Source organism: Bos mutus, chromosome 24 (assembly GCF_027580195.1).
Source record: "Bos mutus isolate GX-2022 chromosome 24, NWIPB_WYAK_1.1, whole genome shotgun sequence".
Lineage (NCBI taxonomy): Eukaryota > Metazoa > Chordata > Mammalia > Artiodactyla > Bovidae > Bos > Bos mutus.
In genome coordinates this window covers 46,375,156-46,391,921 of record NC_091640.1, presented here as the reverse complement: position 1 = coordinate 46,391,921, position 16,766 = coordinate 46,375,156, and the positions used below count along the sequence as shown (strand labels likewise).

General features: G+C 42.6%; 1 protein-coding gene across 2 annotated transcripts in view; it reads left to right on the top strand.

Annotated features, from left to right (window-relative positions):
* The window catches only part of LOXHD1 (lipoxygenase homology PLAT domains 1), a 205,295-nt gene that overhangs the window by 95,184 nt on the left and 93,345 nt on the right, over positions 1–16,766 (top strand). For both annotated transcript variants that reach the window (XM_070361798.1, XM_070361797.1), the window contains exons 16-17: positions 2,267–2,463; positions 4,950–5,142. In XM_070361798.1, coding sequence (XP_070217899.1) covers positions 2,267–2,463; positions 4,950–5,142 — 390 coding nt within the window. The remainder of the gene's footprint in view (positions 1–2,266; positions 2,464–4,949; positions 5,143–16,766) is intronic.

The window sequence follows — 16,766 nt, the reverse complement described above, 5'->3', positions numbered from 1 at the left end:
GGTGCGTACCTGTCATTCTGGAGAGGATAAACACGTTTGGAAGGGGCTGTACAAGGAGGACCTTGTTTTTCGATGCTGAGAATTATCCTAGAGGTCTTATAGTTTTCCTTACTGGTGTTATTTCTTCAAGAACCTTGATTTGTTCATGAGTGTTAGACAAAATTGAAAAGAAATATATCCAGAATCCTCAATAATACCAACACCTGGTTTCTTTTCCAAGGCTTCATAAAACTGTTAATTGCTCAGTCATGTCTGACTCTTTGAGACCCCTCTGGGCTATAGCCCACCACGCCACTCTGTTCATAGAATTCCCCAGGCAAGAGTACTGAAATGGGTTGCCATTTCCTTCCCTAAGGGATCTTTCCGACCTAGGGATTGAAACTGAGTCTCCCTCATTGCAGGCAGATTCTTTACTGTCTGAGCCACCAGGGAAGCCCTTAATACCTCATATTTATCACTTATTATCTGCAATTTGCTATGTGACCTCAGGAAGATACTTAGCTCCACCAGATGTGCATCCTTACCTGACAAATGGGCATAATGACACCAGCCCCGCCGACCTTCCCGTTATTTCTGGGCTCACATGAATAATAAGACCACATATTTATCACTTTTATCTCATGTGAGTCCAGCAAGAACCCTGGAAGTCGGCAGAGCTAATGTTGTTATGCCAGTTTGTCAGGGGGGACCCAGATCTGGTGGAGCCAAATATCTTCCTGTGATCAGATAGCAAATTGCAAAGTTGGAATTCTGCATTCTGAGAACACTGAATTACAGAATTTAAGAGCTGGAACAGTTCTTAAGAGATGAGAAAAATGCCTAGATTGGACACAAGTCTCATGCTTGTGCCAAGGGAACTCCTAGGATAGCCAGGTCTGTGGTCAGCAGTGGAGCTGGGCCCAGTGCCCAGGCATCTCTGTCTTCCTGCCTGTCCTTCCCACTCCAGCAAGCCCCACTGTTCAACAGGAACAGGGTCCTTCGGGCTCCCTCTTCCCCAAGTCAGAGTTTTTGAAAGGATTTAGATGAAAATGGTATAAGGAAGTGGTCTTTTTCACAGGTCTTGCTATATCTTTACAGCAGAGACAGAAGCCACCTCCTCAGGGCCCTCAGGTGTGCCCAGGGGAGCTGACCTGGACTAGACCCACAGGTCTGGCCTCCTCCAGGGCCTGACTGGTCTGTGGGGTTGTCACCTGAGAGGTGTGCTTAGCTGTCTCTCTCCGGGTCTTTCTTGCCAGCGCCAGAAGGCCCTGAGACGGCTGTGAACCGCAGGCCTTGAAACTAGCATCACCTGCCTTTCCAGCGCTTCCCTTTTCATTCCCAAGACCCACGCCCTGGAACAAGGCTATTGGACTTGGGCTCATGGCTCAGACTATCCTAGGCCTTGCCTTTTATCCTCCCTTGTGGACAGGTGACACAGACCTTTCTGGGTCATAAGATAGAATAACATCAGCATGGCATTTCGGGTGAGAATAAGACCTTTGGGTCCACATTAGGGATTTACACATAGCTGACCCTTTTTGAAAAAACATCTCCAACTATTTTACTTTAATATATAAACCTTAATACACAATAGTTCAGAGAAAGCAATTGTGATTATTTCAATATCATGCCAGAAATTTTATTTGATAAGACTCAGCTTCCATTTCTCCATTTTTAAAAAATGCATACAAGCTTACTTCTTTAAATGATTGTGTGGAAACACCACTCTAAAATTTAAGGACTAGTATTATGCTTAAGGATGACTGCCTAGTGTTTAGTGCTAGGCTGGCTCCTTCTGAACTGTAGCCATCTTGAGCCAAAAACAACATCTTCTGAGGCTGAAAGTCTTCACCTGTAAAACCGCGGTCAGAACACCCAGCACTAATACCATGTAGGTAACATGCTATGTTTTCTGCCGGGAGGTAGAGGCTTCCTTTGCTTTGGTTTCTTCATCCATCAGATGAGAAAGTGAATGCGTATTTGCTTTAAATCCTCGTCTCTTACATTTTAGTATTCTTTGCATGCCTTCCTGTTCTCAGCGCATTCACACCCTATGGGGCAGACGAAGCAGGAATCAGAATTCTGATTTTGAGATGAAGGGATTCCAAAAGATGGTAGGAGCACCACCACCCCGCCCCAGTCTCAGGGCTATGTGAGGAGAGCCAGAGCCTGGGCCCCCGACCCCCAGCTGAGTGTCCAGCCCTGGCCATCGACCTCCTGCCCCGAGCTCCCTGCGGCTCACCCACGCTAACCCCTCCCCTCCCGCCTCCTGCCCTGGACTGTTCAGACTTCCGCTATCACATCAGCTTGAAGACGGGGGACGTCCCTGGGGCCAGCACAGACTCCAGAGTCTACATCAAGCTCTACGGGGACAAATCTGACACCATTAAGCAAGTTCTTCTCGTCTCTGACAACAACCTGAAAGACTATTTTGAACGTAGCCGAGTGGATGAGTTCACCCTGGAGACCCTCAATATTGGAACTGTAAGTCTCTTTCCCAAGACCCTGTGAGGGTGTCTTACCGATTTCTCTGTGCGTATCTGCACATGGGCACACACACACACACACACACTTGTGTACACACACTCACACTCACATATACACACACATGCACACACACATACACAGACACACACTCATGTACACACACACTCACATACATGCACACACATATACACATACACACACACTTGAATACACACACATACACACACATACATGCACACACACATACACACACTCTCACAACACACAAGTGAACCCATTTGAAAGGGAAAGTGCCCACTTGGTTAGTGCAGTACATTGTTTTCCGGTATGACCCAGAGGAGCAGGAGGCACGTGAACAGTGGTCAAGCTTTCCAGACTCTCTCTGGGGCTGGAACTCATGTTCTTAGTCCGGTGTTTCCTTTACCTCCGTAGCCAGGACCAGAGAGTCCTGGGTACACCCTGGTGTGCAGGGAAGGAGGAAGGAGGGAGAGCTGTAAAGACGGGCTGGAAATGCTTCCCAGTTCCAAACTGGCGTGTGTGTCACAGTGACACCCAGAAAGCCTATTGCAGTGTGAACTCCCAGGCCACACCTGAGGGATTCTGCCTTAGATAAGAGATGGGTCCACCATCACCTCCCCGGCTGACTGTGCTGTGAGGGGTCTAAGCATTCACCTGGAGAAGTATGGGTCTGACTGCCTGCACTCAAGTGCTGGAAACTTTTCTAGAAGTGTCTGAGCAGGGCTTCGTGTTACCACTTGCCCCTCTCAGGGTGGCTTGTGGAAACTGAGAGGGTTACAAGCCCCCCTTTGCTGACCCCTCCCCTCTTGGTGAGCCTCACCTGAGTTCAGGTGCTCTGGGGAATGATTTCATGTCAGTCATTTACATCTTGAAGCTCCTTAGCTTAAATCAAGATTTTCCTTGATCAAGCTGTATTTACATTTTAAGCTGAATTAATAATTGTAGCCTGAAATGCTGTTTCCTTAACTAAGGACTTCTGGCAGCAGCCAGCAGATAAATGAGACATCCGAGTGGTGAGGAAGGGCGTTTGGGCCCTTCTCGTGTTTCTAAAACCTGCTCAACAAGCAGTGTGGCCAAAAGTCTGGGAGTGTGGGCTTGGGCTCCTGACTGCCTGGTCTGAGGCCGAGTGTTTCCACTTACCTGCCGTGTGCAAGTTACTTCACCTCTGTTTGCTTTGATTTTCTCACTGCTATCGCAAGGGATTCCAGTGGGATTGTCACTAGCATTAACTATGTCAGTAACACCCACATGCATAGTATGTATTCAGTAAGCTCTAGCCTTAGTGACTGAACAATTGCCCACGTCAGGTGCTGGCCACTATGGGACTGACAGATGATCCCTGCCTTCATGGCATTTTCTGTCACAACAGGCAGAAAACACCTGTTCCTGTCTTTCCTCTGTCACAGTGCCAGCACCACAGAAAGACGACGAAGCTCTCCCACGCTCCTTGGCCCACACCCTAAAGGCTTTCAGACTGTGTCTGTAGATGTAGCTGGATTCCAGGTCACCGGGCTCCAGGCACTCAGCTGTGATAGAGTTTCCAATAGCAGCTGCAAATAGGTGCTCAGGATGCAGAAGAGCAAGAGCAAGGCTTACAGGGACTATTTTCTGAATCTGGCCTTTGGGCACCAGACTCACAACGAGCACCACCCCTCCAAACCACCACAGAAAGGATCCAGGGGGCTGGAAGGGACCTCAAAGGCCATCTGAGAATTCCATCTGATGTTAGAATTGGCCTGAATCTAAAAAAAAAAACATAAATATCATTCAAACCCTGAAGAGCGAGGTACATTTAAGGATGGTAACATGCACATTTATGTGCTCATCTATGACATCTGTGGGCAAAGATTAACATAAAATATAAAGTAGCAAAGCAACTGAACTATAGTGTTACTGAGAAAAATACACCTTGGTTCCCAGAGTGAGAGGAGGCACTGGACACAGAACGACAGAGCCCCAAAAGGTGGTCTGCTTATTGTCACCTATAGGATGGGTGTGACGGAGAAGACATGCAAAAACATGTGCAACCGTGTATGGTGTAAGACAAAACAAAGCCATATCACCAACGTGGCATCGGAAGCCGATGGTGAATATTTTGAATGTTTGCATTCTTGTGCAGCCACCACATTCTTAGGACGTCCACTGCCTGGCATTCAGTACATACTGGAGCTTTCAAACCTCTGGTCATACCCACTTGCTTCTCACCGTGTCCCTGGGAGGTGGGCTGAACTAAAGACAAAGGGACAGAGGCTCCAGTCTGGAGAGGTTGGGCCTTGGTCTCCTGGCTGGTTGAGGGCAGGCCAGCCTGGGACCCAGCCCTTCCTGCTGAGCCCGCATCTCCTGAGGAGCTGGAGTCTGGGCTGAGGGGAGCTGCTTGCCCTGGTGTTTTGGGAGGGTGTAGGGATGGAGGGATGGAGGCTTCTATACCAGCTCCTTGCTCACCTGTATCGCGTGTTTCCTTCCAGATTAACCGGCTGGTGATCGGGCACGACAGCACGGGCTTACATGCCAGTTGGTTCCTGGGCAGTGTCCAGATTCGCGTGCCCCGCCAAGGCAAGCGGTACACCTTCCCTGCCAACCGCTGGCTGGACAAAGACCAGGCTGACGGGCGCCTGGAGGTGGAGCTCTACCCCAGCGAGGTGGTGGACATCCAGAAATGTATGGAGGCAGCTGTGACGGGACTGTAGCACTGTTCCCCATGGGGTGGGGCAGCAGGGAAGGAGGAGGGATTGTGGGTGATCTGGGTCTTGTCTCAAAATGGGAAGCTTCCAGTTGCCCCGGGTAGGGTTCTGGGATGGAAAAGGGGCTCCTTCTACAGATGGGGAACCTGAGAACTCAGTGGATAAACCATGTTTTCTGGGATAAAGGCAGTAGATGACTTTATTGAGAAATATACCTTCTTGGCCTTGTGTACAAGAGGAGTTTGAGAAAGAGTTTCCCCGCTGGGAATACTAGTGAAGAGATAAGCTGTTCATTCATTCATTTATTCAATATGTGTACGTTGACTGTTTCTCTGTGCCGACACTGCCCCAGGCTTTGTAGAGACAATCATGAGCAAAACAGACCAAAGCCTTGTCCTCCGGGACTTCATGCTCCGTGATGGGAGAAAAATAAATACTTGGCATAATGCCAAGTAAGAGCTAGGAAGAAAAGGAAGCAAGATAAGGGGTTAGCAACAGCATGGGGAAGAGGGAACTATGTGGACAGGGTGGTGACCTCTCTGACTGGGGGTGAAATTCAAGGTGATCTGGTCACCTATTGCACATGATGTGAGAGCCATTGACTAAGTAGGGGTTAAAGAAACAAGAGGTTATCTAGAGAATCATCAGTCCAAACCTGTTATAGACAATGTCCCTTCCCTCACCTCTGCGTTTTTGTGTCTAGCCTGAAAGCAGCGGTCCGAGACTCACTGCCACAGGAAGCTGCTCTGAGAAGGAACCCACTATGAACTTGCTGCTTCCTCTTCCAGAAAGCCTTGTGTCTTATTGTGTCCATCCTCTCTCCCCATGTAACCTGTAAATTCTCTGAGCACTGTGTCACATACACAGGCTTTGTAACGGTACCTGCTAGTGTGCAGAATCAAATCCTTCCCTCTTTTTATGAGTTAAACTTGATATCCATCAGAGTAATACAAGTACTGGGCTTCCCTGTTGGCTCAGATGGTAAAGAATCTGCCTGCAATGCAGGAGACCCAGGTTCGATCTCTGGGTTGGGAAGATCCCCTGGAGAAGGGAATAGCAACCCACTCCACCATTCTTGCCTGGAGAATCCCCATGGACAGAGGAGCCTGGTGGGCTACAGTCCATGGGGTTGCAAAGAGTCAGACACAACTGAGCGACTAAGCACAACACAATACAGGTACTACAAGATAAAGATTAAAAAAGCAGCAGTTCCCTTACCTACCTCTTTCCCCAACCCATCCCCCTTCTTCAGAGGTAACACATTTTAAATAACTTTAGCTTTTTGTTCAGAAATTCATCTCCATATTTTCAGTAATATACTTATCGGTTGCTTGATTTTTTTTCAGTCATTTAGCTGTTCAGTTGCTCAGTCCTGTCTGATTCTTTGTGACCACATGGACTGAAGCATGCAAGGCCTCCCTGTTCTTCACCATCTCCTGGAGGTTGTTCAAAGTCAGGTACATTGAGTCGGTGATGCCATCCAGCCATCTCATCCTCTGTCGTCCCCTTCTCCTCCTGCCTTCAGTCTTTCCCAGCATCAGGGTCTTTTCTAATGAGTCAGCTCTTCACACCAGGGGGCCAAAGTATTAGAGCTTCAACTCCAGCATCAGTCCTTCCAATGAATATTCAGGACTGATTTCCTTTAAGATTGACTGGTCTGATCTTGCAGTCCAAGGGACTCTCAAGAGTCTTCTCAAACACCACAGTTAAAAAGCATCAATTCTTTGGCACTCAGCTGTCTTTACAGTCCAACTCTCACATCCATACATGACTATTGGAAAAACCATAGCTTTGACTAGATGGACCTTTGTTGGCAAAGCTATGTCTCTGTTTTTTAATATGCTGTCTAGGTTGGTCATAGCTTTTCTTCCAAGGAGCAAGCGTCTTTTAATTTCATGGCTGCAGTCACCATCTGCAGTGATTTTGGAGCCCAGTCTATCACTGTTTCCATTGTTTCCCATCTATTTGCCATGAAGTGGTGGGACCAGATGCCATGATCTTCGTTTTTTGAATGTTGAGATTTAAGCCAGTTCGTTCACTGTCCTCTTTCACTTTCATCAAGAGGCTCTCTAGTTCCTCTTCACTTTCTGCTATGCGGGTGATGTCTGCATATCTGAGGTTATTGACATTTCTCCTGGCAATCTTGATCTGGTTTGTGCTTCATCCACCCCAGCTTTTCCCATGATATACTCTGCATATAAGTTAAATAAGGTGACAATGTACAGCCTTGACGTACTCCTTTCCCAATTTTGAACCAGTTCATTGTTCTATGTATGGTTCTAACTGTTGCTTCTTCACCTGCAAACAGGTTTCTCAGGTAGCAGGTAAGGAGTTCTGGTATTCCCATCCCTTAAAGAATTTTCCACAGTTTGTTGTGATCCACACAGTCAAAAGCTTTGGTGTAGTCAGTGAAGCAGAAGTAGATTTTTTTTGGAATTCTCTGGCTTTTTTGATGATCCAGCAGATGTTGGCAATTTGATCTCTTGTTCCTCTGCCTATTCTAAATCCAGCTTGAACATCTGGAAGTTCTCAGTTCATGTACTATTGAAGCCTTGCTTGAAGAATTTTGAGCATTACTTGGCTAGCATGTGAAATGAGTGCAATTGTAGTTTGAACATTCTTTGGCATTGCCCTTCTTTGGCATTGGAATGAAAACTGACTTTTTTCAGTCCTGTGGCCACTGCTGAGTTTTCCGAATTTGCCGGTCATAGACATTAATTATTTTCAGTCATAGACACTATTAACTTCCTACTATGGAATAGGAGGATTTAGCTTTTTTAACATATGCACGTGTATATTTATACACACACACATATATCCCCTCCCTCCAACCTTCAATAATCAATATTTGATTTTTACATTATTATAACCATGTAAATATTATTCACTGCTGAGAATACTCATAACAATTATGCTTCATTTTTTATACAACTTGTTTTTTCTGGAATTAATAATAATCTCATTTATGCATTAGTAGAGTTTTCAATATACCCATATATATTTCTATATACCCATCTGTATACCCACCTATCTGTATTAGTCTGCTAGGGCTACTATAACAAATTGCCACATTCCATTCTAAAGGAGATCAGTCCTGGGTGTTCTTTGGAAGGAATGATGCTAAAGCTGAAATTCCAGTACTTTGGCAACCTCATGAGAAGAGTTGACTCATTGGAAAAGACCCTGATGCTGGGAGGGATTGGGGGCAGGAGGAGAAGGGGACGACAGAGGATGAGATGGCTGGATGGCATCACTGACTCGATGGACGTGAGTTTGAGTGAACTCCGGGAGTTGGTGATGGACAGGGAGGCCTGGTGTGCTGCAATTCATGGGGTCGCAAAGAGTCTGACACGACTGAGCGACTGAACTGAACTGAAGTGGCCTAAGCAACAAAACTTTGTTTTCTCCCAGTTCTGGAGGCTGGAAATCTAAACTGAAGTCAGCAAGTTGGGTTTCTTCTGTGATCTATCTCCTGGGCTTGCAGAAGGCCACCATCTCACTGTCCCTCACAAAGTCTTCCTGTGAACATGGGCATGTCTGTATTCCAGTCTCTCCTTAAAAGGACACCAGTCATATTGGATTAACTTAATCACCTTTATGAAGGCCCTGTCTCCAAATGCTGTCACATTCTGAGATACTAGAGGTTAAGGTTTCAACATATGAATTTTGGGAGGACACAGCTATTCCGTAACACCATCTTGTCTCCATCTCTCCAACAGAACTAAAGTTCTTTTCATATGTTCAAATCCAACAGGAAGTCTACTTCCTTCCTCCAACTCCCATCACAAGGGATACTCTTGTCTTGTTCTCTTTGATGCAATGAAGCTTTCCTTTTGAGACTTCCTTTCTACCATCTTTTGGACATTCCAGTCTTTCTCTTCTAGGTTAGATCTCCTGTTTTTTTAAATTTCACTTCTTCCTCTTTTTTGGTTCATTGTGCACTGCAATGGAGAATTTGAATATGTGCAAATGTCTCTAGTCTACTTCACCATTGAGCCATAACTTGGCTTGTTAGAGAATTCTGATCTAAAACACATTTTCTCTTAGAGTTTATAAGGGGTTTTCCTACCACCTTCTGGCTCCCAGGGTTACAGCTGGGAAGTCTGATGCCATTCTGCTACCCAAACCTTTGGGTTTTTTTCTCTCTAAAACCTGCAGGATCCTATGTTTATCCCTGGCATTCTGAAATTTCATGATGTCTTCAGTGTCTTTTGTGATTTTGGTTTCATCCAATCTTCTGGGAACTCAAAAGCTCCTTGAATTTAGAAGCGTTCCTTTAACTCTGGGGCTTTTTTAAAAAATTTATTTCTTTGACAATTTCCAACTCTCTGTCTGCTGTTTTCTTTAGAACTGAAATTTGTTAAGCTTCCTCTGATTTTCTTATCTTTCTATCATTTTGTTCTTGGGAATTTTCCTTTTTGTTCTTCAGTGCTGTCCTTGACTTTACCTTTTCTTTTGGCTTCCAAGATTTTATTTCTTTTTTTTTTAATTTAATTTTATTTTTAACTTTACAATATTGTATTGGTTTTGCCATATATCAAAATGAATCCACCACAGGTATACATGTGTTCCCCATCCTGAACCCTCCACCCTCCTCCCTCCCCATACCATCCCTCTGGGTCGTCCCAGTGCACCAGCCCCAAGCATCCAGTATCGTGCATCAAACTTGGACTGGCGACTCATTTTATATATGATATTATACATGTTTCAATGCCATTCTCCCAAATCATCCCACCCTCTCCCACAGAGTCCAAAAGACTGTTCTATACATCAGTGTCTCTTTTGCTGTCTCATATATAGGGTTATTGTTACCATCTTTCTAAATTCCATATATATGCGTTCGTATACTGTATTGGTGTTTTTCTTTCTGGCTTACTCCACTCTGTATAATAGGCTCCAGTTTCATCCACCTCATTAGAACTGATTCAAATGTATTCTTTTTAATGGCTGAGTAATACTCCATTGTGTATATGAACCATAGCTTTCTTATCCATTCATCTGCTGATGGACATCTAGGTTGCTTCCATGTCCTGGCTATTATAAACAGTGCTGCAATGAACACTGGGGTACACGTGTCTCTTTCAATTCTGGTTTCCTCAATGTGTATGCACAGCAGTGGGATTGCTGGATCATAAGGCAGTTCTATTTCCAGTTTTTTAAGGAATCTCCATATTGTTCTCCATTGAGGCTGTACTAGTTTGCATTCCCACCAACAGTGTAAGAGGGTTCCCTTTTCTCCACACCCTCTCCAGCATTTATTATTTGTAGACTTTTGGATCGCAGCCATTCTGACTGGCATGAAATGGTACCTCATAGTGGTTTTGATTTGCATTTCTCTGATAATGAGTGATGTTGAGCATCTTTTCATGTGTTTGTTAGCCATCTGTATGTCTTCTTTGGAGAAATGTCTATTTAGTTCTTTGGCCCATTTTTTGATTGGGTCATTTATTTTTCTGGAATTGAGCTGCAGGAGTTGCTTGTATATTTTTGAGATTAGTTGTTTGTCAGTTGCTTCATTTGCTATTATTTTCTCCCATTCTGAAGGCTGTCTTTTCACCTTGCTTATAGTTTCCTTTCTTGTGCAGAAGCTTCTAAGTTTAATTAGGTCTCATTTGTTTATTTTTGCTTTTATTTCCAATATTCTGGGAGGTGGGTCATAGAGGATCCTGCTGTGATGTATGTTGGAGAGTGTTTTGCCTATGTTCTCCTCTAGGAGTTTTATAGTTTCTGGTCTTACGTTTAGATCTTTAATCCATTTTGAGTTTATTTTTGTGTATGGTGTTAGAAAGTGTTCTAGTTTCATTCTTTTACAAGTGGTTGACCAGTTTTCCCAGCACCATTTGTTAAAGAGATTGTCTTTAATCCATTGTATATTCTTGCTTCCTTTGTCAAAGATAAGGTGTCCATATGTGCATCGATTTATCTCTGGGCTTTCTATTTTGTTCCATTGATCTATATTTCTGTCTTTGTGCCAGTACCGTACTGTCTTGATGACTGCGGCTTTGTAGTAGAGCCTAAAGTCAGGCAGGTTGATTCCTCCAGTTCCATTCTTCTTTCTCAGGATTGCTTTGGCTATTCGAGGTTTTTTGTATTTCCATACAAATTGTGAAATTATTTGTTCTAGCTCTGTGAAGAATACCGTTGGTAGCTTGATAGGGATTGCATTGAATCTATAAATTTCTTTGGGTAGTATACTCATTTTCACTATATTGATTCTTCCAATCCATGAATATGGTATATTTCTCCATCTATTAATGTCCTCTTTGATTTCTTTCAACAGTGTTTTATAGTTTTCTATATATAGGTCTATGAAGACCTACAAGACCTTTTAGAACTAACACCCCAAAAAGATGTCCTTTTCATTATAGGGGACTGGAATGCAAAAGTAGGAAGTCAAGAAACACCTGGTGTAACAGGCAAATTTGGCCTTGGAATATGTAATGAAGCAGGGCAAAGACTAGTAGAGTTTTGCCAAGAAAATGCACTGGTCATAACAAACACCCTCTTCCAACAACACAAGAGAAGACGCTATACATGGACATCACCAGATGGTCAACACCGAAATAAGATTGATTATATTCTTTGCAGCCAAAGATGGAGAAGCTCTATATAGTCAGCAAAAACAAGACCAGGAGCTGACTGTGGCTCAGACCATGAACTCCTTATTGCCAAATTCAGACTGAAATTGAAGAAAGTATGGAAAACCACTAGACCATTCAGGTATGACCTAAATCAAATCCCTTATGATTATACAGTGGAAGTGAGAAATAGATTTGAGGGCCTAGATCTGATAGATAGAGTGCCTGATGAACTATGGAATGAGGTTCGTGACATTGTACAGGAGACAGGGATCAAGACCATCCCCATGGAAAAGAAATGCAAAAAACCAAAATAGCTGTCTGAGGAGGCCTTACAAATAGCTGTGAAAAGAAGAGAAGTGAAAAGCAAAGGAGAAAAGGAAAGATATAAACATCTGAATGCAGAGTTCCAAAGAATAGCAAGAAGAGATAAGAAAGCCTTCTTCAGCGATCAATGCAAAGAAATAGAGGAAAACAACAGAATGGGAAAGACTAGGGATCTCTTCAAGAAAATCAGAGATACCAAAGGAACATTTCATGCAAAGATGGGCTCGATAAAGGACAGAAATGGTATGGACCTAACAGAAGCAGAAGATATTAAGAAGAGATGGCAAGAATACACAGAAGAACTGTATAAAAAAGATCTTCACGACCCAGATAATCACAATGGTGTGATCACTGACCTAGAGCCAGACATCCTGGAATGTGAAGTCAAGTGGGCCTTAGAAAGCATCACTATGAACAAAGCTAGTGGAGGTGATGGAATTCCAGTTGAGCTATTTCAAATCCTGAAAGATGATGCTGTGAAAGTGCTGCAACTCAATATGCCAGCAAATTTGGAGAACTCAGCAGTGGCCACAGGACTGGAAAAGGTCAGTTTTCATTCCAATCCCAAAGAAAGGCAATGCCAAAGAATGCTCAAACTACCACACAATGCACTCATCTCACATGCTAGTAAAGTAATGCTTAAAATTCTCCAAGCCAGGCTTCAGCAATATGTGAACCGTGAACTTCCTGATGTTCAAGCTGGTTTTAGAAAAGGCAGAGGAATCAGAGATCAAATTGCCAACATCCGCTGGATCATGGAAAAAGCAAGAGAGTTCCAGGAAAATATCTATTTCTGCTTTATTGACTATGCCAAAGCTTTTGACTGTGTGGATCACAATAAACTGTGGAACATTCTGAAAGAGATGGGAATACCAGACCACCTGATCTGCCTCTTGAGAAATCTGTAGGCAGGTCAGGAAGCAACAGTTAGAACTGAACATGGAACAACAGACTGGTTCCAAATAGGAAAAGGAGTACATCAAGGCTGTATACTGTCATCCTGTTTATTTAACTTCTATGCAGAGTACATCATGAGAAACGCTGGACTGGAAGAAACACAAGCTGGAATCAAGATTGCCAGGAGAAATATCAATAACCTCAGATATGCAGATGACACCACCCTTATGGCAGAAAGTGAAGAGGAACTAAAAAGCCTCTTGATGAAAGTGAAAGCAGAGAGTGAAAAAGGTGGCTTAAAGCTCAACATTCAGAAAACGAAGATCATGGCATCCGGTCCCATCACTTCATGGGAAATAGATGGGGAAACAGTGGAAACAGTGTCAGACTTTATTTTGGGGGGCTCCAAAGTCACTGCAGATGGTGACTGCAGCTATGAAATTAAAAGACGCTTACTCCTTGGAAGGAAAGTTATGACCAACCTAGATAGCATATTCAAAAGCAGAGATGTTACTTTGCCAACAAAGGTTCGTCTAGTCAAGGCTATGGTTTTTTCTGTGGTCATGTATGGATGTGAGAGTTGGACTGTGAAGAAGGCTGAGCACCAAAGAATTGATGCTTTTGAACTGTGGTGTTGGAGAAGACTCTTGAGAGTCCCTTGGACTGCAAGGAGATCCAACCAGTCCATTCTGAAGGAGATCAGCCCTGGGATTTCTTTGGAAGGAATGATGCTAAAGCTGAAAGTCCAGTACTTTGGCCACCTCATGCGAAGAGTTGAGTCATTGGAAAGACTCTGATGCTGGGAGGGATTGGGGGCAGGAGGAGAAGGGGATGACAGAGGATGAGATGGCTGGATGGCATCACTGACTCAATGGACGTGAATCTGGGTGAACTCTGGGAGTTGGTGATGGACAGGGAGGCCTGGCGTGCTGCAATTCATGGGGTCGCAAAGAGTCGGAGACGACTGAGTGACTGATCTGATCTGATCCGATCTGATATATAGGTCTTTAGTTTCTTTAGGTAGATATATTCCTAAGTATTTTATTCTTTTCGTTGCAATGGTGAATGGAATTGTTTCCTTAATTTCTCTTTCTATTTTCTCATTATTACTGTTTAGGAATGCAAGGGATTTCTGTGTGTTGATTTTATATCCTGCAACTTTACTATATTCATTGATTAGTTCTAGTAATTTTCTGCTGGAGTCTTTAGGGTTTTGTATGTAGAGGATCATGTCATCTGCAAACAGTGAGAGTTTTACTTCTTCTTTTCCAATTTGGATTCCTTTTATTTCTTTTTCTGCTCTGATTGTTGTGGCCAAAACTTCCAAAACTATGTTGAATAGTAATGGTGAAAGTGGGCACCCTTGCTTTGTTCCTGACTTTAGAGGAAATGCATTCAACTTTTCACCATTGAGGATAATGTTTGCTGTGGGTTTATCATATATAGCTTTTATTATGTTGAGGTATGTTCCTTCTATTCCTGCTTTCTGGAGAGTTTTTATCATAAATGGATGTTGAATTTTGTCAAAGGCTTCCTCTGCATCTATTGAGATAATCATATGGTTTTTATTTTTCAATTTGTTAATGTGGTGTGTTACACTGATTGATTTGTGGATATTGAAGAATCCTTGCATCCCTGGGATAAAGCCCACTTGGTCATAGTGTATGATCTTTTTAATGTGTTGTTGGATTCTGATTGCTAGAATTTTGTTAAGGATTTTTGCATCTATATTCATCAGTGATATTGGCCTGTAGTTTTCTTTTTTTGTGGGATCTTTGTCAGGTTTTGGTATTAGGATGATGGTGGCCTCATACAATGAGTTTGGAAGTTTACCTTCCTCTGCAATTTTCTGGAAGAGTTTGAGCAGGATAGGTGTTAGCTCTTCTCTAAATTTTTGGTAGAATTCAGCTGTGAAGCCGTCTGGACCTGGGCTTTTGTTTGCTGGAAGACTTTTGATTACAGTTTCAATTTCCATGCTTGTGATGGGTCTGTTAAGATTTTCTATTTCTTCCTGGTCCAGTTTTGGAAAGTTGTACTTTTCTAAGAATTTGTCCATTTCTTCCACGTTGTCCATGTTATTGGCATATAATTGCTGATAGTAGTCTCTTATGATCCTTTGTATTTCTGTGTTGTCTGTTGTGATCTCTCCATTTTCATTTCTAATTTTATTGATTTGATTTTTCTCTCTTTGTTTCTTGATGAGTCTGGCTAATGGTTTGTCAATTTTATTTATCCTTTCAAAGAACCAGCTTTTGGCTTTGTTGATTTTTGCTATGGTCTCTTTTGTTTCTTTTGCATTTATTTCTGCTGTAATTTTTAAGATTTCTTTCCTTCTACTAACCCTGGGGTTCTTCATTTCTTCCTTTTCTAGTTGCTTTAGGTGTAGAGTTAGGTTATTTATTTGACTTTTTTCTTGTTTCTTGAGGTATGCCTGTCTTGCTATGAACTTTCCCCTTAGGACTGCTTTTACAGTGTCCCACAGGTTTTGGGTTGTTGTGTTTTCATTTTCATTCATTTCTATGCAAATTTTGATTTCTTTTTTGATTTCTTCTGTGATTTGTTGGTTATTCAGCAGCATGTTGTTCAGCCTCCATATGTTGGAATTTTTAATAGTTTTTCTCCTGTAATTGAGATCTAATCTTACTGCATTGTGGTCAGAAAAGATGCTTGGAATGATTTCAATTTTTTGATTTTACCAAGGCTAGATTTATGGCCCAGGATGTGCTCTATCCTGGAGAAATTTCCATGTGTGCTTGAGAAAAAGGTGAAATTCATTCTTTTGGGATGAAATGTCCTATAGATATCAATTAGGTCTAACTGGTCTATTGTATCGTTTAACGTTTATGTTTCCTTGTTAATTTTCTGTTTAGTTGATCTATCCATAGGTGTGAGTGGGGTATTAAAGTCTCCCACTATTATTGTGTTATTGTTAATGTCTCCTTTCATACTTGTTAGCATTTGTCTTACATACTGCGGTGCTCCTGTGTTGGGTGCATATATATTTATAATTGTTATATCTTCTTCTTGGATTGATCCTTTGATCATTATGTAGTGACCTTCTTTGTCTCTTTTCACAACGTTTGTTTTAAAGTCTATTTTATCTGATATGAGTATTGCTACTCCTGCTTTCTTTTGGTCCCTATTTGCATGGAAAATCTTTTTCCGGCCCTTCACTTTCAGTCTGTATGTGTCCCCTGTTTTGAGGTGGGTCTCTTGTAGACAACATATGTAAGGGTCTTGTTTTTGTATCCATTCAGCCAGTCTTTGTCTTTTGGTTGGGGCATTCAACCCATTTACATTTAAGGAAATTATTGATAAGTATGATCCCATTGCCATTTACTTTATTGTTTTGGGTTCGATTTTATACACCCTTTTTGTGTTTCCTGTCTAGAGAATATCCTTTAGTATTTGTTGGAGAGCTGGTTTGGTGGTGCTGAATTCTCTCAGCTTTTGCTTGTCTGTAAAGCTTTTGATTTCTCCTTCATATTTGAATGAGATCCTTGCTGGGTACAATAATCTGGGCTGTAGGTTATTTTCTTTCATCACTTTAAGTATGTCTTGCCATTCCTTCCTAGCTTGAAGAGTTTCTATTGAAAGATCAGCTGTTATCCTTATGGGAATTCCCTTGTGTGTTATTTGTTGTTTCCCTTGCTGCTTTTAATAGTCGTTCTTTGTGTTTGATCTTTGTTAATTTGATTAATATGTGTATTATTCTTGGGGCGTTTCACCTTGGGTTTATCCTGTTTGGGACTCTGGGTTTCTTGGACTTGAGTGATTATTTCCTTCCCCATTTTAGGGA